Source organism: Brachyistius frenatus, unplaced genomic scaffold (genome assembly GCF_029030835.1).
Source record: "Brachyistius frenatus isolate BFR_SWC_R1_liver_20210118 unplaced genomic scaffold, ASM2903083v1 Contig_169, whole genome shotgun sequence".
Classification (NCBI taxonomy): domain Eukaryota; kingdom Metazoa; phylum Chordata; class Actinopteri; family Embiotocidae; genus Brachyistius; species Brachyistius frenatus.
In genome coordinates this window covers 455564-480033 of record NW_027210768.1, presented here as the reverse complement: position 1 = coordinate 480033, position 24470 = coordinate 455564, and the positions used below count along the sequence as shown (strand labels likewise).

Here is a 24470-nt window from a genome sequence, read left to right as displayed (position 1 = left end):
AAAAAAAAAAAAAAAAAAACTAGGACACAGGCGCATGTCAGCCATCAATAATGCAATGGTTGGCATTTGGTTTGTTTTGCAGCTCTGTCCTCAGTGAAGCATCGCTGCTCCTCCTGCTGAGGAAGCAGAGGTGGTTTGCCAGGCGAGTGGTTGAATACTGGGAGGAAGAAAAAAAAAGCTTGTGACATTGACACTTGTGAGAATTATGAGAACGTTTGCGGTGTGAGAGGAAATGAGGGGAAACTGATTATTTGGAGCTTGAAATGTTGCACAAATGAAATACGTCATCATATTCTGTGCTTGCCGAGAGTTGAAATTCGTCAAGCCGACTATCTGTGTCATCAGGTAGCAGACTTGTAGTTCCTTATTCATCCGTAGAGACAAGAATATTAGAAAAGGGTATTTCCACAGTTGTTGAGACAGACTGATATGTAATCATCCAAGCGGAAACTACAACTATCTTTGTGCACAGGGGGGTTATATCCGGCTCTGACGTGGATAGAGACTCCGTGGAGATCACAAACGGGAGGTGGGGGATCTCAGAAGCATGCTGAATAACCTTTTTATCTTTCAGCTCCAGAAGACTAAAAAGGAGGTCTGACAGTGCGTTCAGGAAGGGGGAGGGCTGACGAAGAGAGGAGGAGGAGGAGGAGACGAGAACCAAAAGAAGACAGAAAGGCAGAGGGGAGGACGGGCAGAGAGAAGAGGAGCGGTGAAGGATGATTGAAGACGGTCCTGTGGAGATGGATTTAAGTTTGCTTCAAGTCCTGGAGAGAGAGCGAGTCCTGGAGGTTCTTCGGAGAGACAAACAGCTGCGTATAATCGAGGAGGACAGAATCAGGTGAGTCTTCTCAAGACAATGTTTGTATGTAAAAATGCTTGTTAATGAGGCTCTAAGGAGACAGAACAGATAGATGTGTCATTGGAAACCAAACAAGGATGCAAAGACAAAATATGATTTGTGGTTCTTTTCTATAAACAAATCTTTTTTCAAACCTGATGTGCTGATTAAATTGATGAGATTCACAGTCTCAGTGCAGTTTGTTTGTTACTCTAAAGGTTTCGGTGGCTCCATATTAAAATGCAAACATACGTAACTCAATTAACCCTCGCCATGAAAACAAAGAAATCCATTTTCCAGAAAGTCATATTTTTCCCTTAAAAAAAAAATTACATTTGTTTGTATCAGAATTTTAAGGGCAAATTTCAGTTATTGTATCTCTTACAGTATGGTGAGAAAAAAAAAAGGTTTTAAGTTCATATAACATTCAAAATTGACTGAAAATAGTGTTTTGCACTGACGAGAAGAGAAATTGTTTGTGTAAGAATTAGCTTTGATTCTGGCAGTTCAACTTGTCTGTGACTCTCCATCTCCTCTCACCTCAGGAGGATGAAGTACGAGCTGCAGGAGCTTCGGAGGAAAGGCGCCAAGAGTTTTGCCCGTCAGTACGGCGAGCGGACCTGCGCCCGCTGCCAGAGGCCGCTGGGGAAGTTCTGGAACTCGGGCGCGGTCTGCCGCGGCTGCAGCCACCGCATCTGCTGCAAGTGTCGCGTCGGAGCGGAGGACTGGAAGTGCACGGTCTGCCACGCCTACAGGTAACGGAGGCAACCGCCGGGCTGAGGCCGAGAGACACGAGATGACTGTGAAGAGCTGCAGTCGGTGACGTTCTGCAAGTTACTGTAACTGAAACTCTCGCTTCAGTCTAGGAGCGCAACATGAAGGTTTAAATGTCGTTCCCACCAAAGTTACTAAAACACAGTCTGGTGAAGTTGTCTTTTTAAAAACTGAAGCAGCATAATTGAGGGGGAATCAAGTGATGACGCAGACGTTTACTAAACCTGACTTTCTAGTACAGAAAACAAACGACTCGCAAAGATTTAGGAAGTAAATGATGACATGAAATCAAGGATCGAGGGTTCACTCACAGTCATCATCACATTAATCTGCATCTGTGCTGGGCTTCATGGAGCTTTTATAGGGAGTTCCAGCTCAATGTTCAGCTGTCAGAGCCACAACTTCACTGTTCTGCTTCACTCTCACCTGCAGCTGCAACAATCAACCAATTATTGTAACTCGTTAACTGTTCTCAGCCATTTTTAACATGAAAAATGCCCGACGTCAAGACTGCATCTTTTCTGATTCGCTTCGTCTTTTGTGTTACCGAATATGTTTGTATTGTCGGTCAGACAAAAAAATGTGTAGATGTCCCCTTGATCACGTCACATGTTTTGACAACATGATTTCCCTCCTTAAGTGGACAGAAAACTTCCCCCGCAGGTTTAATATGCTGATCACATCAAACAAAAGTAAAACTGTCTTGACATAAGATGTCTCATGTAAATGAACTCAATCCAAACTAACACGAGGCATCAAGAATGATAGCATATATCATAACAATCAGGATATTGTTCACCATAGTAACTATTCTTTGTCTGTTTGCTGACTGTGGAACAATTTCTACCTGCTGATCTGAGTGTTGTTCGTGTTCACAGGGAAGTGAAGATCCGGTCAGGAGAGTGGTTTTTAGAGGAAAAGTCAAAGAAGTTTCCGCTCACCACAGGTTTGTTTACAATCCTCAGACTGCATATCTTCACGACTGCTTTCTTTTGCTCGAATTCATCATCATTTAACTATTGATGCTCCCTTGATGTCATCAGTTGAACTACATTGATTGATTAAATATGGATGTTTCAGGTTGTTTGTTTGAGCTGTTTGCTTTGTGGAATTTAAATTGCTGAATTATTCATTATTATCAGTCGACGATGTTGTAATATTTCCGGTGATAATGGATGTCTTGGACGAGTCTGGATTTGAAATACTTTGTGTTTTTTAGCGTTTACACACTTTCTGAATGCGTCAGTCTTTTATTCTTGTAGTCCTTCATAATGTTCATGTTCTTTACAGACAAATACGAGACAGTCGGGGAGAACCTATTGAAGATCTACAATGTGCTGAGGTACTGATAACCTCTACATTTTGATTTTGAGTGTTCCAGGTTTGATTCATTAAATTAAAAGCAAGATTGTTTCCTGTGTTTTTCCCAGTCATATATCAATTGTGCCTCCAACTCCACCGCCACACTTGGATCAACAGTTTCTGAGCAGATCTGGGGTAAAGTACTGATGCATTTTTAAGCATTACTTCACAGTAAAAGTGTAAAATGTGTGAATCAAGTGCCAATTATTTGTGTTTTGATCTGCAGGATTGGAAAAACTCAAAGTGTTTTACCAAATCTGTGGAAGATCTAATGGTTTCCTTCGCGAGTCACATTAAAAGTAAGTTGAACATGTTCTCACCTCATCTTAATGATCAACTTTTACAGGAGGAACTGTACTTAACTGGTAAACCTGCCATCAGGTTCTGTCAGTGCACATCTTCAGAATAAGACGGTCCATTTCCTGTGAATGTTATCACGACATATTCTCATCTCTACCTTGATGAGCTGAACACTTGTTGATCTAACCTATTGCACGAGCAGAAGTTGCATGAGATGATTTGCACAGATAGCAACCACATGCATGTGCACACTGAACAAAAAACAACTGTGATACCACACATTGTTTTGAGCAATATAAACATTTCTCCAAGCTGTGGACACATCTTCTCATTTCCCTTTTTTGTATAGTTGTTTTTTTTCATGAATTTCAACATGGTTTTCTGACATCAGTTTCTGGCTTTTGTCATTGCAGAGATTTCCACGTCTCAGAACGACGTGCGCGACGACCTGCTGAGAGTCGACAACAGCCGGAGGGGATCGTGCCTCGACCACGGCACCCAAAAGAGCCTCTCTGACACCGAAATCAACAAATCTAGCAAAGTAAGACGATCTCAGCTGCAACACTTCATGTGTTCATCACATCAACATCAGTCATTGAACTCAAGGGGTCTTAGAGATGACACCCCATGTGAGGGAAAAGTCCTTTAACATATTTTGTCTGTTACAAAACACGCAGCTGATTCTGGGATTTTTTTTTTTTTAAACTCTAAATTGAAACACTGAAAATGACAGTAAAAGGGGCTTAAACTAATCTAAGACTTTAGCGGTTCCTGCTGGTGATGACAGGGAATAACAGCAGCTGCTATAGGTCTTAAAGAGGGAAACATTTTGGTTAATGTGCCACCACAAAGGCCACCAAGCTGACATATCAGTGAAATTGATATTATTGATCAAACCGATTAAATGCCTTCTGATAAGTTTTATGTTATTCTTTTTTCACAAGTGCAGTAAATAAAATGATCCTTCTTCTTTTCGCAGCTCTTTAAAGTCCCGAGTCTTCCAAACCTGTTCAAGAAAAGCAAAGACAGCGACCAGGAGGGCTCCTCGACCGGGGCGGAAGAAGAAACTTCCTTCAGTTCTGAGTACTCGGGAGGAAAGAGAGTGAGTCAAAGCTCATGATAAGAGGAAAAAAAAATCCCCAAGCAACATCCTGTGGTAGAAATATTAGATTATAGATTATGATCATTTCAGTTTCCTCGCTCATATAATCCCCTCCTCTGCATGTTTAATTGAATTAAACTCAGTCGTGTTGTGTATTTCTTTTCTTTGAGATCCAAAATGAGAAGCTGAAGTCTGTATTTTGCTTCCTCAGGGCAGTAACAGCAGCATCAGCACAGACTGCGGCCTCTCCGAGAGCGTCACTGTGGCCGGAGAGGTGGAGCTGGCGCTGGCCTACAACACCAACACCTCCTGTCTGGAGATCACAGTCGGCGGCTGCAGAAACCTCTCTTATGGAGACAGCAAGAGGAGGAAGTGTCACCCGTAAGGACAAGTTATTATGGTATACATTTTGTTATATGCTCCTCCTTCCAAACCTCAGCATCCTCTGTTTATCTCGATGTGTAGATATGTCAAACTCTACGTGCTGCCAGAGAAGAACGGCAAACTGAAGACGTCAGGGAAGAGAAACACGACTGATCCGGTTTATAATGAAGTTTTAAAGGTAAAAAGAATGAAGAAAATCACCTTCAGCTTGTCTTACATCAGCTTCAGATGGTCAAATTTAATTAAGTTCCTCATCTGCTTTTTGACAGTACGACATAGAGCGCCATCTGCTGTTTGGAAAGAGACTGCAGGCCTCTGTGTGGCATTCAGGAACCCTGAAGAGGAAAGTTTTTCTCGGCGAGGTCCTCATCCCCCTGGACGGCTGGAGGTTTGAAGACGAGACCTCCCAGAACTTCAACTGGTATCCGCTGTGTCCAAAGGTAAAACGGATCAGAGAGGAATTCTGAAATACAGAGGAGAGGAGAGGAGAATGAAAAGTTCTACCGTCTACGGACCCCCAACGTGTTCATCGTTATAAAAACTATTAGACATGTTAGGAAACTGAGTTAGATGAGGAGAGTGTTGTGAGGGATTTGGACAGCCAGAATTTCAAGGGTTCAAGACATTATTATGGCTGGAAGAAAAATCTCACACATAAGATCCCACACAACCACAAATTGTGGCGTTTAACACTTTGGTTTTAGCACGTTTATATTTGGTATCTTCAGAGGAACAGTGGGTTGGTGGGTTGATTTGGTTACAGGACAGGAACAGACTCGCTGTTTACTGCTGATTTGGTTCTTTATGCTAAACCAAGCTAAGCTAACAGTCTCCTCAGCATTTAAGCACATACGCACATTTTCAAACTGAAAAAACATTTCTTTAAATAGATAAATTAGACATTATGAAATACACAGATAATTAATAATTGAGTAATACAGTGATACAATATCTTCTTAAAATTAAGCTCATCTTTATAAAAGTTATTTCCAAATTTGTTTTGCACAATACCGTTTTTCTTAATGACAATTTTATCTCATAATGCTACTTTTCATCAGTCATTTCCTGTTGACACAAGCAGGTCACACACAGGGACTGATAAATGTATTAGTTATTGTGAAAAGAAGGATTAAATGCCATTTCTATTAATAAAAAATACATTTGTTTTTTTGTTTGTTAACAATCTGTGTTTATTCATGTTTATATTTCTTGTATATTATTTGGTCATATTGAATCATGTTTAACTTTTCTTTCAAATCTTCTCCCCCTTGTGTGCACCAGGCTGAGAGTCCAGATAGAGGCGCCGTGGAGCAGGACGGAGGAGAGCTGCTGATCAGAGTCAAGTTTGGCACCGACAACCAGGGTGAGCTCCTGCGGCTCAGCTCCCTTAAATATCTGCAAGAGAAAGAGTCTCGGCTGTCCGTTCGCCAGATCATTTAATATTAATTTAATGATAATTAAACAAGTTCTGCTTTGTCGTTCCATGACAATAACTTAAATTTGCACATCATCTTGTCATTGTTGCATATATAACACTACACAATACAAGCTGTCAGCCTTGTGTGTAGCTTGCTTTATTTATTTATTGATGTATTTTTCATCAGTTTTCAACCACAAAAAGTATTTAATCATTCAAATGAAAATAAAATACAGTTTTTACTAAAGGCTTCTTCGCAGTGTCTTGGGTTGAGTTGAGAGCCACTGTGTTCATGTCGTAGGACTGTAAACCTCAATGAAATATTATATTTGATGTCAGGATGTACAAATAAACTTGAATAAACTCCACTTGAGTTTTCACCCAACAACATTATCTTAAATATATTTACTATAACACTCTTGCCCTCCAGTATCATTGCAGTGGTTTATATTCAGTACTCATCAAGGTTTAATGTGCCAACATTTTAAGAGTAGCCTCCAACTTTTCAAAAATGATCAAATGAGCCACAAACAAAATCCTAAATTCAACAAATAGAGAAAAGCTTTTAAAGAGGAATGAAACCTCCACATTTCAGCTGCTTTGAGCTCTTGGTGGTTTTTATTTCAGCACTAGAGGTCAGAAGAACGACTCTTTTGGGCACCTCCATGACAGACATGATGTCTGGTTCCCTGCAGAGGTTCAAACTGGGCCACATGGCAAAGACTAACTGTCTTTATCAAAGGTGCCAAACACCTTCCCGTTAATGCAAACACTGATCGCAACGCCTGCGTCGGAGTGTACATACTCCTCATCGTGTCTCTTTGTGTGCGCTTCAGTGTCTGCAGGCCTGCGAGGCGTGTCGTATGTGTTCTGGTGTGTTTTTATGAATGCATTAAAGCGTGTAAGTGTTTAATAGGCGTGAGGGTGGGTTTATATAGCTGTTTGTGTTTGTGTGGTGTCTTTAGGTGTCTGAGTCTGGGTGCAGGCTGAGAGTTCGACGCCCATTCCTTACGGTGAGAGCGGGCGTCCTCACCGGCTGCTGCTTGTCCAGGAGGACGTCTCTGAACCTGGACCTGTGGGACTGAAGCCCCTCCTGCCTCCCTGAGGGGCTCCAGTGGATCCTGGTAACAGCAGAGAGTTCCTCTTCAGTGACGAAATCTGTAGTAACACTTTACTTTAACCCCACCGATGAAGCATTTAGATGATGTATATAAACAATATGTTATTCATAACGACATAATGTTGACATCTCCTATGTTTTATATATAGATGAAACATAGTTCAATTTATATATTTGAAAATAGTAATTGCAGCTCTACAACCAAAACAATGAAATGATAAATTCAGAAAAATCTGCAATCGGAGTGAAACTGCAGTCGATAATTCCTCATTTCTCTCCATCGCCGTCACCGGTGACACGACATATATGATCTCAGCAGCTTTGAACTACTATTTCCGAGGTCCAGAACCTTCCCGCTCCACATTAACTTATTTATAAACATTTCTATGAATGATTATTACACGTGTATTCACATTTAAATAACATTTCATAATATTCTTGTGTAATTGTTTAGGATTAGTTTTTGTTATTATTTGTTATTCACTGCTTATGAGTGCGTCATAGTAGGAGGGGTTTATAAATGCATGTATGAACTTCCTACAGGATAGGACTACGTTACAGTAAACGGTTAAAGTGAAGTGTTGCTATGGTTCCGGTAGAGGCCACGCTGCTGCGTTCAAGGCATCTTCCAGATTCAGTTTCCTCTTTAATGTGATGTTCTTCTATCAGACGAGACAAACATCAATGCAAATGAAATTACGCTGGAAAGACACTGGAGGGGGGTAGTAATATTTCTGACAAATGAAATTTGGAGCCACACCCGGTCCGGACAGGAAGTGGTTTGTTATTTGGGAGGGAGCCTCGCAGGCCGGACTCTTCACTGTTTCCTTGTGGACAATGAGGCCTTTCTTGTCTCTGTGGAAGCAGCGTGTGAAAGATCTGCTCAGTTCCTGGTTTCACAGCCGCAAAGAAGAAACGGGGAAAAAAAAAAAAAAAAACTTTGCAGAGGAAGAAGCGGTGATGTCACCCACCTGGAGTTCTGTTAACCCTGTGTGCTCCTGGGTCGCCATGGCAACAAGATGCCCAACAAATGGCGTGACGCCAGTTCTCGTCAACGCCAACTATGACGACACTCGGTGTCACTGCCCACCAACTGACTTTATTTATTTATTTTTTATTTAAATACGAAAGACTCAGCCGCACTTTATGCTCCGTTAGCGGGACAATATTTATATTTCAACAACTGTCAGCATTATTGATTAACGTAGCTTCTAATATGTGTTGTATTTCCATGAGCTGAACTATTTATTTGTCAGACTGAATCACTTTAAGGATTAAAAAGTCTGAAGCGTAAACATGCCTCCTCTCACATTCAATACAAGCTACAGCCATGTTTGCTCCGAGGCTTCAATTCACTAATGTTGAACAATGCCAGACTTTTCCTTCAAATAGAACTGAGAGGTCTAATCAAAACCGATGGAAAATCCGTAGCCCAAAAATGTGTGTCAACATACCTCTCAACACCTATTGCACAAAGTAAAGACACTGTTGTGTAATCAGGTTTTTTTTATTACCAATATGTTGAACACCTCATTATAAATCCTTTTCGTATACAAAGGCCAGCATAGCTGTGTGTTTCCATTACAGTGTCGGTAAATGATACTCGAGTCCAGAGAGGAGTGAGAGGTCGTTTGTTATACTGTCTGAGTCAGTCCATTGTGACCAAGCTGCAAAATCGAAACTCTACAAAGTTCACCTCAACCGTCGTTCTAACCTCAGTGGAGGACTAACACTAAAATATAAAACTAAAGATTTTGACATCTGTATTTTTTGCGACTGCGCATGTTGAGACCAACCATCTCGGCTGCAAGGGCACAGCCGGAGAGAAAGGCCACTTGGGAGGGTAAAAAGCACACATCACGTGCTCCTCTCTCACTCTACAGCGGCATGACACAGAACAGACAGAATCAAATATATTCAACTTAAGTGTCCCAGTCAACACAGTGCTCTGAAGAGGACAACGTTCCTCAGCATGCTGTGAACTGCACGGCAAAAAAAAATAATAAGAAAACTAATCAAAAGTACCTAGATAGTTAGCAGTCTCTTTAATTGATTTCAATGTCATGCAGCCGGATATCTCCTACAGTAAAAAATAATAATTTACAGTTAAATCTCTTTAATTTAGTGATCTAAAGGAAAACATGGAACATAAGACTGTTAATATTTTGGTCAATATATAAAACCTTTGAAACATATTGAATGTCTTTGTTATCATTAGTAGATAGCAAAATAGCAAAAATATACAAACCAAGATGAATACCCTTTGTAATATCCCATATACAGTATAAATATCAAACTAGGCTTGATTTTTAACCTACTGAATAGCAATATTAAACATAAATGGAAGTGTTCAAATATAATGGAAAACAAAAATAAACATACATTTTCCTTATACTGTTTTCCCCTTTCTGAGTGGTCGCTATGGGTGACAAACTGTCCTTTTTCTTCCTACACAGCAAATGACAGACGTCAAAAAGAAGCCAGGCTTTGATTACATTTTCTATGTGCACGTCATGAAAATACTAAATTTGGCTAGTCCCGTTACTTCATCACACCTCTGGTTAAAAACGAACGTGATTTTGGTCTGCAGTGATCAAATTACACGCAATCAAATACACAAAGAAGATTTAAAACACTAAGAAGAGAAAGAAGAAGGAAGGTTTTGGCACTAAGTTTTGGTCAGGTTTTTTGCAAAGCCCTGCATCCCGCCAGACGAACAGGAGTTCATCTCTCTGTAAGCGGTGCCGCCGTCCCCCGCCGCTGCGCTTCTACTGCTCCGGTTACGTCTGCAACCGCTGTGTTAAACGTGCCCGAGCATGTTTGTGTGTCGGCCCGAGACGTAGTGACCATTCAGAAAGGGTACGCGGCTGAGCGCCGAAGGCTTCTTTTGGTTTTTTTATAAGGCCTCAAACTCGTCGATCCTCTGCTTGGTGTTGCCCTGCCTGATCTGTCGCAGGGTCTTGTATTTGTCTCGGCCGGCCCGGACGTTCTCGCAGTGCAGGAGGTCGTTCTGGGTGTTCTTCGTGTCGTCGCGCATCTGAGCCAGCTCTGAGGTCAGGGCCTGAGAAGGAGAAGGAGAAGGAGAAGGAGAAGGAGATGAGAGCACAGAAACGACCACGCCAATACAACTTTAAGAGTGGTCATTAGTAATGTTACAGTGCAGTGTCTCGATTCATGTACTTCTGTTGGTACACCTGCACGTTGGCACGCTTACTTGTATTGTGCTTGAATTTTGAAAGGGGAGCGTCTCAAACTGCATTCTGCCGCTCTGCACTTAATGACGACCAACGCAACATTTGAAAACGTCACCTGCCGAAATATCTGTTGTCTTTGCTCATTTCACTAAAAAAAACCCGAAGGCGGTTTAATGCCCTCTGTGTGCCACTTTGTAAAAAAAAAATACACACTTTGTGCGTGGACATGTACAACTTTTTATTTGAATAGTGCTGCATTCAGCGCACTGCAGCTTCCTCGGAGGCCGGTTTGCAGTTTGAAAACAGCTCGGTGGTCTCTTCCCGTCTGCCATGTAGTTTTTCCGTTACGAGTACACTGTCTGGTACAGATGGATCGTGATTTTAGAATATTTGAATAGTAATCGAAATATAAAAACTCAAATCTTCCTTCCTTATTGCCCATTTTTACCACCGGCTGGTTGTAATGCATTACTCTCACTAGAAGGTGGCGAAAATGCCCCTAAAAGCTGTTTGCCGGCTGCCAATTAAAGATCATAATAAAAATAATAATAATAATAATAATAAGAGCATGTAACCACCAGGCGCCAGAGCTTTAGAGGTAAAACTGTGTGTCGCTGTGAGATTAGATGCCGCGATGTTAACAGGAGAAATGTGGGTTAATAGTCAAATACTAATCAAATTGTTCTGAGTGATTATGGAATTGTAATTTTGCTTGAAATGCCCATCGTACCATCTGGGTGCTCACAGTGCGCTGAATGTTGCTGCACTTGTCATTATAAGCGCACTTATGTACTCACAATAGCAAATGGAAGTAGCCTACGCGAGTACGCAAATTGAAACATCCTCTCACTGTCTGACTTCGTCCAACATCACGACGACTCAGTTTAAGGTGATTATAAACTACTGAAAACGTAATTATTATTCTTATAGTCCTAAATCTTACTCACTGGTCCTTTTAATAGTCAACTGATAATTTCATGAGAGACCGTAATGTGCTGCAAAGCTTCTCTAAAGTCGTGAAAGAACTCGTACATTTTCAGAAAATGATCACCTCGCGGTGCTGCAGCAAGTCTGTCAACCTCCTCATTCATTCATTCATTCATTCATTCATTCTTCCTTCCTTCCTTCCTTCCTTCCTTTCTTTCTTTCTTTCTTTCTTTCTTTCTTTCTTTCTTTCTTTCTTTCTTTCTTTCTTTCTTTCTTTCTTTCTTTCTTTCTTTCTTTCTTTCTTTCTTTCACATGAAGGGAATTTAAAATCGTATTTGCATCTCGTGACTGATTGGCTGAGAGGTGTTCATTTTCTCGGCCCAGACGGCGCCTTCCTCACCTTCAGCTGTTTCTGCACGCGTTCGTTCTTCTCGGCCTCCGTCAGGCGGTCCTCCTCGTTGCGGTGGTCGTTGATGCCTTCATACTGAAGGTCGGCGCTGTTCGTGCTGGCGTTCTCCTCGCTGTCGCTGTTGTCGTCCAGGTTGTCGTACATGGGAGGAGGCGGAGGCGGCGGGGGCACCGTCATCACCATGTTCAGCTCCTCCTTGGTCTTTATCAGATCATCCTGGGCCTCGCGGGCCTGGAGACAAACGGAGAGCGTCAGTTGAACTCTTGTCTTGTCTCTGATCTGAGGCCGAACACAGCGTTTGTTACACGGCTCCAGATTCCCCACATTTGTTTCCTTTTTTGCATTTGATCCGTCCTAAGTTTAAAATTACAAGCACCCAAAACTCTTAAAAGCAAAACAAACCAAAGTAAAGAAAGAGTCTAAACTAATCTGATTCCTTCCGAGTAATGTACTGGTCTCGTCTGCTGTAAATCTTCCCAGCAGACAGAAATAGCTGAATGAGCCTCAGTAAACTGGACATCAGCTGGTGCATCCGTTAAAGCTCTCACCCTGAGCTGCCATGAATCAGCCTCCTCCTCCTTGCGCTTCTTGGCCTCCTCCAGCAGGGAGATCTTGGCTGTGTGCTCTGCCAGCTCTGCAGCCTGACAAACAACAGGAGCACAATTTAATACAGGTCGGCGAGTAAAGATGAAAAAAAATGTGATTTATGATCTTGTTCTCGTAAATTACCGATAATGTTCAGTTTTACTGCAGCAGACCAGAACAAAATGAAATAATAGCACGAGATGGTTCTGATTCCTTTAATCTTGGCCCCGTAAAGTCAAATTAGTTTCCATAAATGAATATAGCGAGCTGCAACCAATAGGTGTTCATACTATCGTGACTCCTTCCTGACTTTTAAGTACTAAACAACTAAAGACAAGCATTATTAAGTATATTTGAATATGCAAATTGAACTATAATGCTTCTTAGACTCTTCGTTACACAAGTGCCTGGATTGAGGGAGAAGAAAACATTTCCTTTCATTTCTAAAGATATTTTTGTCATTCATAATTGTGAATTAGAAGAGAAGAAGACTTTCCTTAATCTTACTTTTTTTTTTTTATATAGAAAATGATCTAATACGTTTTACTTTCAGGACTCAAAATAATAATAAATTGTGTAAATACATATATTAAACGGTTTAAAGTAAGATTTATTAGATGTGAAATAATCCACTTTAAAAATCACTCTAAATTGTCAGCATCTAAAAAGTGTGATCATCATGATGTGTGTTAAATCCTGTCTGCCCACCACAGGGTGAACAGGGTGAACGGGTGAACGGGGTGAACACGGTGAACGGGTGAACGGGGTGAACACGGTGAACGGGTGAACGGGTGAACACGGTGAACGGGGTGAACACGGTGAACGGGTGAACACGGTGAACGGGGTGAACACGGTGAACGGGTGAACAGCTCGTCTCTCACCACTGAACTGACCAGTAAACACTGAACCTGCTTCAGCTGCTCAGTGAGAGTCGACTTTGGATCACTGGCCCTTGAAATGATGATGTGAAAGCTGTTCAGCTGGAAAATTCAGTCCCTCAGTGATAACACAGAGACACTATTATTAAGAAGTGCATTTAAAACGAGTTGATTGCCCGACTCCCACATGTCTTCAGTCAGTGGAAGTGACGGAGACTTACTCCATTGCACAAGCGTCTTAATAGGGTTCAAGTTAAAAAAACAAAACAAAGTGTCTCGGCCTGATAAAACGCTGCTGCTGCGTGGCGGTCAGAAGCGAAGGTCCAGCTGGACTCCACAAAGTGCTTTTGTGTGGAGCTCCTGTAGCCAGGCGCTGCTGAATACTGCACCCTGCATGTGGCTGGTACAGAGCGGGACAAACAGCCGACAACAGATTCCCAGAGCCCACTTCAAGTCTTTTGTGGACGACTCTGCAAGGCCTTTTCATTTTTTTTTATGGAAATGAATAAGTATTGTCACAGCGGTTGGCTGATATTGGAATATTTAACTCGTCTTTAAGTACCTAAATTCCAAGACTGCGTCATTAGACTACTAACCAGCTGCTCCTGGTCCTTCTTCTGGTCCTCGGCCTGGCGGGCCAGCTCCTCTTTAGCCAGCAGAGCTGCCTGACGCTCCGCCTCCAGACGAGCCGCCTCCTCCTCGGCTCTCCTGCGCTCCTGCTCCAGCATCATGGCTCTCTGGACCTGGTCCTGCAGATCTGAAACACAGAGGGGAGGCAGAGGAAAAAGAAATATGAGACAAAAACTAAACTTGTATGTATTTATGCTCACAGCACAAAAAGGAAAGATTTTCAGCAGTTTTATGAAATATTCCAGCTGCAGTTGTGTCTTTTTTTTTTTTTAGACCTGAATCCAAGATGAAGACCTGCGATTGTCTCCTTTTCTAGTGATAAATATTAGATATGGTAACATATATACAAAAGCTCTACCAGAGTCTTTCTAGAATAAGTGCAAGTGATACGTTAAATTACAGTTATTTTCAGTGTTAGCGGAAAGATAGAGCTTTAAAGTGTCAAAAAGGTGAAATGATACTGGTATTACTCTGTGTAAAATCAGCTGCTATTTAAAGCCTTTAAAAACAAACGCTGCAAATCTTTAGGAGCTAATTTATTAGGAAACTAAAGAACGAGCCCTGGAGTTACTTAATGATCTTAAGACTGCGAGCAACCTTCTTCTTAAAGTCATTTTTAAACACATGACTGCAGACATGATTAGAAACAGGTCAAATATGAAGATTAGAGCCTCACGCAGAGCTTTTGTTTGTCTGTTTTGGATATTGAAATATAGACATATAATAAACACAAATATTAAGAAAAGTACTGATGGCAGTGCGTCATGCTGAGCAGCTTATAATTAATTCATTGTTTTGGCTCCTGTTCAACCGTAACCTGCAAATATAACCTGTTAGCTTTTTGTTTACCTATCAGAGTAACCACACACACACACACACACACACACACACACACACACACACACACACACACACACACACACACACACACACACACACACTCTCTCTCTCTCTCTCTCTCCCTCTTTTTTCCCATACAAACACACTGTGTCCTCATGGTTACATGATGGATGAGCTGCTAAAATCCCCTCCTCCCTCCTCCCTCCCCACCCCCTCCTCCCTCCTCCCTCCCCACCCCCTCCTCTCTCCTCCCTCCCTTCCAGACCTCTCTCTGCCTTCTTGGTCTTCTCTTCGAACTGGTAGAGCCTCATCATCAGATCCTGCTTCTCTTGCTCCATCTGCTCCTTCTCTTTCTCGATGGCCTCCCTCTTCTTCTTCTCGTTCTCCAGCTGGGCTCTGCAGATAACACACAACCACCGTGAGCCCACAAAAACAGCTGACAGTTGATGCATCGTGACGGCGGCACACACATAAACCAAGATTCACCGCATGTTTGCACAAGCAGCTTCACTACTCAAATAAGCAGCTCCATTTTTTTTACTTTTACTTTTATTTTATTTTATTTTATTTTATTCTTTTACATCCCGTTCCTTCTTTTTATGACTGTTTCCTTGTCCTCGTGTGTTTTTATTACGTGCAGCACACGGAAGTGTTTTTCTGGCGTTCTCCAAAACAAACTATTGCTTATTTAAAATTTTTGAACATTTCCTTGTTGTATTTTGATCACAGCTGCTGAAGCCACAGCCGAGAATCTCCTTCTGGGATTTGTTTGTGTTTGTTGATGCTTCTCAAGGGGATCATGACAACCCGTGTGTCGTGCCCGTATTTGGCCACCAGCCCGGCCTCTCTCAGCCTCTTACCACCGAGAGCTACTGTGTGTGAAGCTCAAACTCCCGCCTGCCGGCCCCCTGGTGATCTAATGGCTCTCCCTGTAGTATTCAGCGTGTTGTCTGCTCGACGTTACATCACCATGTTTGAACAGCTGTACGGGACAGACAGCGGGCCGACAGCTGTTGCTGAGACCAGGGTCAACATCCATTCGCTTTCGGTTAAGCCCGTACAGGAAGTAGACTTCCTTCACTTGAAAAGGAATGTCGGGTTATTACCCGATGAGCGCTTCACTTCGCACGCCGAGTTGCGTCATGGTTCTCTCTGTAAGGTGAGTTGAGAAGAATTTCTGCCGCTGCAACCGAACTAGGTCAAACTATTCGAGGTGGTGGAACGTTTGGTCACTTCAGAAAGTATTCAGACCGCTCCACTTTTGGCACATTTATACTGTGTTGTAAATTTAATTTTAAACGGATAAAGTTGACATTTTTGTCACCCGTTTAAATTCAATTACCCACAATGAAAAAGTAAAAAGTTGTTTTTATAATTTGTGGCAAATGTCAAATCAAGAACTGAAATCCATGTACAATCAAATTGCAATAAAGTCTACAAGAAGTGGAAGGGTCTTAATACTTATTAGAAGGTTTGAAGATTTCTGGTCGGACAAAACCAGATTTTTGAAGGCATCACTGAATTTGGGGTATTTTTTTTAATGGGATCAATCAATAACAGAAATAATTACCTGCTGCAGCACTAAACTGTTTCAAAAAGGTTAATTTGGGGTTAGTTGTTCAAATATACAATATAAAAAAATAGGCCTGGCTTATGATGGTTAAATCATGATCAATGTTGATATTTTCCAAATAGCAATATATTAGGAATGTTTGTGCTTAAAGATTTACATCAAGACACATTTTAAATCTAAATTGCATAAAAATGTCTTTAGTTCCAGCTTCAACCACGTCTGAGATTTATCACTAAACTTTGTTAATGTCTTTAGGATTTCAGTTTTGATGGTCAAACAAAAAAGATGTAAAGAGGTCAAATTACACTTTGATAAATATTTGATGATATTCTGACATTTTATAAACAAAATGATTGAACCATTAATTGAGCAAACAACTGGCAGATAAATGGATAAATATTCACTTGTTGCAGCCATAGTAATGACCTGGGTCCCAGTGGAAAACATACACTTATTTGTTTTTAATCATAGTTTTATCAGAGTCATTAATTGGTAATAACCTTTATTATCAAATGATGCAGCTGAAATTTTGTAAACAATAATACTGAATTATCATCCAGCCCTTATAAAAACCTATAAATTCTTCTGTAGCCAAGAAACTCCAAAGTGGCTCACATCTTAATATTAAATACAGTTTATGACCATATCGGAGGTCATTTTGTCCAAATGTTACTTCAGTCAGTGTGAAACAGATTTCATAAAGAAATCCAAGCAACATCACTACAGTCAGCAGTTCCTTTCTTCTGTGTGAACATCTGTATCGTACCTCTCCATCTGCTTCTGCTGCTTCTCCTCTCTGGCCTGGGCCTTCATCTGCTGCACCTCGATCGTGTCGGGCTTGCGGCGCCGCATGTACAGCTCGTGGTTGCCCATGCACAGCTGCAGGATGCGCTTGTTGATGCGCAGTCTCGGGGCATAAAACACAAAGTCCTGACAAAGAGAAGACAGAACAGACACCGGACTTAATAAACCTTCAGCTGCCGGCCCATTGTGGGGAAACTTCTCTGCAGATTACTGCTAAAAACACTCATACACAGACTGCTCCACTCAGTGTGTGTGTGTGTGTGTGTGTGTGTGTGTGTGTGTGTGTGTGTGTGTGTGTGTGTGTGTGTGTGTGTGTGTGTGTGTGTGTGTGTGTGTGTGTGTGTGTGTGTGTGTGTGTGTGTGTGTGTGTGTGTGTGTGTCACTAATAGCATTGCCTGGAAAGCTATGCTCGATCGCACTGCAGATACGTCCAATGTTTTTTCTCTCCACTGCAGAGACATGATGCTGCAGGTAAAACGGAAGCAGAGAGCTTAAGTACAGATGTTGACTGCAACTCAATAAGCTCTGAAAAGTCTAATTTGACCTAAAGAGGAACAAGATCTCCTAAACTGGAGGAGACTGAGAACTAATAAGGAGGCTTGCGTATTTTGATGTTTAGAAATGTTAGCATGTGTGACATCTTGGATGAAATTTTACTCACTGGAGATTTCTTGTCAATAGGCTTGATGATGAACTTCTTGTCGTTGAAGGAAATGTTTCTGATCTCACTCCAGGGGAAGCCAATCTTCGGGGTCAATCTGAGGCAGAGACCACAGGAACATTAGACTGTGATACATATCGCACTAAGAGTGTCATAATGTAACTTGGATGTAACCTGGGATAACACATAATCACACCTTCTGATATGTTTGGACCAACAAACAAAAAAACTGATATTATAAAAATCCAAAATATTTACAAAAGCTGCAGTCAGTTTTGTTATGTGCTGACGTTCCATTCAGGCACATTATATCACAGCACAATGTAAATCTTCATTCATTATAAGGGAGGGACACGGCTAGACACATTGGTGATATACACATATTGATTTATCATTTATCATATATATTGCTATTTTAAGTATTTATATATAATATGTTATCGTCATGGTAGGAAACTAAATATCGTCATATTTGAAATATCATGATATGACTGCATCACAGTAAAGTGATATTTTCTGAACTTACCAGACTGTTGAAGCTGTCCTATTATTTGCCTTTACCCACTTAGTCAGTATGTCCACATTACTGATGATTACCTATCCAAAATGTAAATATCTAGCACCAATAGTCATGCCTACAATACAATAGAAATATTGATATGGAGGTGTCTTTGAATAATAGTCGAATAGTTCCCAGCAAATATCAAATACTATTTTTGCTTAAAACAGCCATCCGTAGTCCTTCATTTCAATGACATGCCATCAATCGACTGCTCCAAACTGTAGCATCAGAATAAACCTCTCTGAACATGAATTACTGTATCCACAGCTCAAGTTTGAGGGGTGAATCTCGGGTGTGGCTCACAGCTCTGTCGGGCCAGACAAAGTGAACGGATGCCAACATCATTCAACACAATGCAGAGCAGCAGTGTAAACATCAGACGGGCCGAAAGTGTTGTAATCTGGAGAAGCAGCCATCCACCTCGCATCGAAACCCTGCTGTGAAACAGAACTCCCGAAACTGGAATTTTCCTCCCTCGCTGACCCTGACACGTGTGAGGAATTGAGAGAACAGTGTGGAAATGATCTGCTGAATATTTCTATTAGAGTATTGTGGTTTATTGAGCTGTGCTTTATCAATGATTTCATATAAGCGGAAACAACAGATACGTGCTTTTATTAAGTTGGTTCGTTTCTGGCATATTATTATAAAAAAACATAAAATGAATATATACACAATACCCGAAGATATTCATTTTATGGTGATATAAAAGCAGCAAATCATCAGAGTAGAAACTTAAACTAGAGAATGTTGCTTGAAAAATGAACTTTTGGATGCATTATCATTACTTGAATTGATTAAAAGTGATTAATTGATCTACCGTTTTAGCTGTGGTGTCAAAAACACAAGTAAAACATATGTAAAGGGCTCAGATACTGTTGTATCCTGATTAGATACCAAAGTTACAACTGAGTCGGGGTAAATTCATCTACTGCAATGCAGAAAAACGGAAACTGATGTATGGATTTTTTTCTAATGTAACTAACAGTAAAATACGTGAACCTGTTGTGTGAACGGCTGCACTGTGGGAGTGGGTTTGACTTAAGGAAAAAAGCCTTTAGCGATTAGCGGAGCAGCAGGAGCACAAGGAGTTAAACCAGCTCCGGATTGCACCTCGGTGAAGCCTTGGCTGCACTGCTGCATTGTGGCCGCTGCCCTCATTGGAGAGACAGTGTTGTAGGTTGGCCTCACATTCTTAAGTGCTGCACAGCTTGAAAAACCAGTCGGCGTAGCCATGGTTACCACAGAGGGCACCGTGGAGGAGAGGCATTTCTTTGTTGATCCCAGGGAACACAAAGAGACAGCCTCACACAAGGAGGATCTAGTACGTACTCCTCTGTCTTGTTGGAGGTTTCATACTCCACATGAGTTACAATAACTGAAAGAGTAGATGAACATTTAACACAATGGCAGTCAGTAATTAAATCTTTTAGATTTGAGAAAACTAAAAGCCTGTAGAGGTTCAATTAGAGGCCTCATGACGCGGCTGACTCGCTAAACGTTGTCATTATGCCGCCATCAACGTGCTGGATTCATCTCCGCTGACACAGTGCAGCCGTTTTAATAAGAGAAGAGCCACAATGTCAACTCAGCCGCGGCGCTGCCGGCAGCATTTCCAGCGCAGCGTCAGTGGCTGAAAAGCAAGTCACCTGGGATGAAGTGCTCCTTTAACAGTGTACTTCACTCCAATAACCCCAAAGAGGAGGAGGCCACCAGCCACGGGAGTTCTCACAACTCATTTCACCACACAGAGAGGGTGATTATCTCACAACCTGTCCTGCCCTACAAACAGAGTGGAAATCGCCACCGAAGCCAGACTGGATGATGGAAACATCACGTCACACATCTCAAACAGCAGCTTTCATTGTAGGTCCAACGGCAAAAACCGCAGGATGATACAAAGTAGGAATATTTACATTTCTGTTTCTGGTAAAACAGAAAAACTGGGTAAAAAAAATTCAGCGAGTTTAACTCGGTGTTACGGGACTGAGACGAGAGCCAGAACAGAGTCAAGCAGAGATAAAGACAAGACAGGACAATAATACTACAAATGTAAAAAAAAAAAAAAAAATTAAAAAAAAAAGTAAATTATGTGATAAAAACCCTCAAGATAAAAACTGTATTGTTTCACCTCAGAGAAGATTTAAATGTCACTACAGCTATGCAGATTTCAAATAATACATAGACATGTCCGTATCCATTCAGCCTTCATTGTTATTCCTGTCATACTGTCTGCTGAGAAACAGGAGCGGTGATCAAGTACAGACGTGGACCTGGCTCGGCAGGTTTCGCTCTGTCACAACGCTGCAGCTCGCAACAACATGCAGGAATCAGGAGCCACGACAGACACCAACACTGAGTGAGGCCGGTTACTTTGAGACACAGTGCTTACTTGTCGTCCTTCTCATAAATGTTGAGTCCCAGCGCGTCCACTCCCAGCCACAGCTCTGTTCCCTTCTTGTTCTTGATGTCAAAGTAGTTGACTCCGTACATTTCCAGGTCCTGAGCGATCTTCAGGTACTCCAGCATAGCATCCTCCCTGCAAGAGAGATCTCACGGGATTAATAACAATAATAATATATTCACAAACTGTATTTCTACAGAACTTTTCAAAAGCAAAGTTACAAAGTGCTTAACAAGGTATTTCCAGGATTAAAACATTACAAGTGAGGCTTAAAAAACAAAAAACAGGCAGAAATATGACCAGTAACGATTAAGAATAAAATAGGTAAGAAAAAGTAAAGAAAAAAAAATGTTTAAAATTAAAAAGGCAGAATTAAAGTAAATCTTATCAGCTCCACGTTCAAGTTCGCGTGGACTCACTTCAACATGCCGTGGTGCTCCTCGTGCCACACCTGGATCCTCTCCTCCCACTGCTCTCTGGATAACTTGTGCTGCTCCAGGACTCTACAGACAGAGAGAGAAAACCACAACTGTCAGCTGCAACACCAACCACCAACAAACCGGTCTGTTCTGCAGCGTTACGGACTCCATTTTCCTGCAAGCGAGTTGTGGAAAGTGCTTTAATTTTTTTTAGTATTGTGGTCATTTCCCTGAGGCGTCGTGTTTCCCTTGTTGGCACGAGTTCAGTGTTTTGGCTACTTGTTGTGCATCGGAGTGAGAGATACAGCACAATGGGGAGTGTGCCAATGGTAACTGAGCAACGCACGGGAATTTGATGTCAAGACTGACTTCATTTTTGCATCTATTTTACACACATGCGGAAAAAAAAAAAAGACTTCTACTTTGATGAAGACCAGCGAGGCGAGATGATGACCGTCTGCCCTCTTAAGTACAACAAATGTGCTTTTTAGGCATCTTTTTTTTTCTGCACGGTTTCTTAGTTTAGTTTAGTAACAACTTCCAGATACACAGTATGGCTTTCAATATGTCAATTGATGCCTAATTTATATTTCTGATGACTGCCACACTGTCCTCTCAGGAGAAACAGGTCCAGAGTCTCTGCTTCCATCTGTCGCTGTATCGTGGTGGTCGGATACTTCCTCTCCGGCAGACGAGAGGAGCTGATAAGACACGATCATCACCAATCCCTGACGCACCCACGTTTAAACTATTTTCAATCTCTCCTGGAAGTGCACCAGAGCTGCACGGCCCGCTCTCAGCCGGGATCTTTTGGCACTCTGGACTGTGCTTTGTAGCGAGTGCCAGGATTATTGGTGTAATAGAGCTTTGATCCTCCTTGTGAATATTCTAATGTAACCACAGAGTTCATCCCGTTCTGTTTTCAATTCTACCAGTTTCTGTACGAGAGTTCAGTTGGTAGCTTCATATACCGGCAGTGTTGATGGTGTACGGAGAGCTAATCTGGATAGAAGGAACACATTGTCTAGAAATAATGATCGTTACGTAAACGGCTCCTCTTTTGTTTCTAGCGGTGGAGATGGTGATTTTCTTTGCAGCAGGTTCGACCAGTGCTGCTGATTGGAGCACTTTCCCACTCTTTCTGTTTTTTTAGTTCCTTCTTTCTCTAAGATTTCTCTTTTTATTGAATAATTATCTCCTTTAACAGACTTGTTTTCTGGCAGCACCAAGTGCAGTGCCTTCCGACGAATAACCCAAGTGTATGACTGCATAACATCTTGCCTTGATCTAAATTTCACCACAACAATGCCCAATTTGTTGTCCTGAGCCCACCGGCACACCTCACCTGTGCGGCAGCAGCCGTTCGGACAGCAGGTATCCGGGCTGGTGCACTTCTTTGTTGTAGTCTCCGAACTTGGCCTGAACGGAGTAGGAGGCCAGCAGCACGGCTGTCTCTGGTGGGCAGTAGACCTCGTCGCTCAGGATGCCCTCTTTCACCTGCAGGAAGAAGAGCTTCTGGGTGATGTCCTGGATCAGCTCCTCAGCGACATCCTCTGGGAAGAACTTGGCCCGAAACTTGAACTGCAGCGGGTTCTCCTTCTTCACGTCTTGAGACGACACCTGGAAACAATTTGAAATCATAGTTAAATAACCTATATGGTCATATTATGTGTGCATGAAAGGAATAGATTGATATTATAAATACGGTTTTTCACTTTCTTGCAGAGAGTTAGATGAGAGCCTGAAAAGCTGAGTTAATGGACTGCCAGCTCCGGCTGCTAAAATGTCAAATTAAAAGCTGTATTGTACAAACGTCAGTATTGTCAGTCATGTTTAGAGTAGACTAGTGGGTGTGGCCAAATGCAATGACATTGAAGTAAAACGTTTGTTTCGGAATATAGTTCCAACAATGGTGGCCGTGGTAGAGCAAGAGCAGGCGATACGAAAAGTCGCAGCAACGCTAGCAAATATTGAGGAATTGAGGCAGAAGCAAAAACAATGCCTCTTGTATCCTTAAATTTTCTTTACAAAGTCTGCAGTGGTCATTTATGGCGTTACACCTTGCTCTCTTGAGGGAGGGTCTTTCCTCTTGGTGATTTTCGGAAAAACCACATACGTCACATGGTGGTCAAGGCTGATTTGTTAAAGGCTGCTCGAATACTTTTCCAAATCAACCCGAGGTCTACACCCAGTATAATGAAACGAGTGGAAATAATATCCCAAGAAAGGGTGGCCAACCCCGTATATTTACAGTGAATTTGGGTCTGGTAACACCAGGCTAAACAAAATCATGATGCTGTAAAAAGTATAAATAATGTTTTCTCTGTCAAACATGTCACTTGTATTATTGTCTACAAAAGAGTCACAATCAGCAGACTAAATACTGGATGTCAACACTTTACACAGAAGGAACCACAAAGTTCTGCAGTTCAATGAGCCACATCGGCCTCACCAAAAGAGGATCTCCCCTCTCATTTAGTGGAAATACACTTTATTAACTCCCAGCTGCAGTACTTGTTGACACAATGTGCCTCTTCCTTTAATTTCAAAACAGGAACCAAGCGGTCTTGATGGAGAGAATGGGGCCGGGAATTTTCCAGTTTGAGCTTTGCATTGTGCTGATGAGCTGCAGCGCCGTGTCAGCACACAGTTTACTGCTGCTGACTGAGGCAAGCATAACCCTCTGTCTTTCTCTTTCTCTCTGTTACCCTTGTTCATGATTGTAAAATGCAAAAGGTGCAACTTTAGAAATTTGACTAGATAGGTTTGCATGGTTTGTCACGTTTATTTTAGTCTAGAATAACAATGTTCTTCAAAACCATGAGACAAAAACAGCTTTGCTCTAGTTTTTGTACAGTGTGTGTTTAATGTAGCCCTTTTACTCATTAGAGCCAGTAAAACCTCACGTACAGTGGGTACGGAAAGTATTCAGACCCCTTTAAATTTTTCACTCTTTGTTTCATTGCAGCCATTTGCTAAAATCAAAAAGGTTCATTTTATTTCTCATGAATGTACACTCAGCACCCCATCTTGACAGAAAAAAACTGAAATGTAGAAATTTGTGCAAATTTATTAAAAAAGAAAACCTGAAATATCACATGGTCATAAGTATTCAGACCCTTTGCTCAGTATTGAGTAGAAGCACCCTTTTGAGCTCGTACAGCCATGAGTCTTCTTGGGAATGATGCAACAAGCTTTTCACACCTGGATTTGGGGATCCTCTGCCATTCTTCCTTGCAGATCCTCTCCAGTCCGTCAGGTTGGATGGTGAACGTTGGTGGACA

General features: G+C 41.7%; 2 protein-coding genes across 2 annotated transcripts in view; one reads left to right on the top strand and one right to left on the bottom strand.

Moving 5' to 3' along the window:
- Positions 1-24470, top strand: part of LOC138631932 (acyl-CoA:lysophosphatidylglycerol acyltransferase 1-like) — a 191940-nt gene that overhangs the window by 1607 nt on the left and 165863 nt on the right. The window contains exons 2-10 of the mRNA XM_069717133.1: positions 575-841; positions 1387-1596; positions 2494-2561; positions 2906-2957; positions 3046-3112; positions 3204-3276; positions 3691-3818; positions 4257-4379; positions 4591-4751. Of these exons, the coding sequence (XP_069573234.1) occupies positions 720-841; positions 1387-1596; positions 2494-2561; positions 2906-2957; positions 3046-3112; positions 3204-3276; positions 3691-3818; positions 4257-4379; positions 4591-4751 (1004 nt within the window). The 5' untranslated portion in view covers positions 575-719. The remainder of the gene's footprint in view (positions 1-574; positions 842-1386; positions 1597-2493; positions 2562-2905; positions 2958-3045; positions 3113-3203; positions 3277-3690; positions 3819-4256; positions 4380-4590; positions 4752-24470) is intronic.
- ezrb (ezrin b) overlaps positions 10183-24470 on the bottom strand; it is a 32191-nt gene continuing 17903 nt past the window's right edge. Inside the window, exons 5-14 of the mRNA XM_069717136.1 lie at positions 22532-22806; positions 21187-21270; positions 20756-20902; positions 17802-17898; positions 17103-17266; positions 15029-15159; positions 13890-14050; positions 12379-12471; positions 11822-12061; positions 10183-10361 (exon numbers count right to left, since the gene is read on the bottom strand). Of these exons, the coding sequence (XP_069573237.1) occupies positions 10197-10361; positions 11822-12061; positions 12379-12471; positions 13890-14050; positions 15029-15159; positions 17103-17266; positions 17802-17898; positions 20756-20902; positions 21187-21270; positions 22532-22806 (1557 nt within the window). The 3' untranslated portion in view covers positions 10183-10196. The remainder of the gene's footprint in view (positions 10362-11821; positions 12062-12378; positions 12472-13889; positions 14051-15028; positions 15160-17102; positions 17267-17801; positions 17899-20755; positions 20903-21186; positions 21271-22531; positions 22807-24470) is intronic.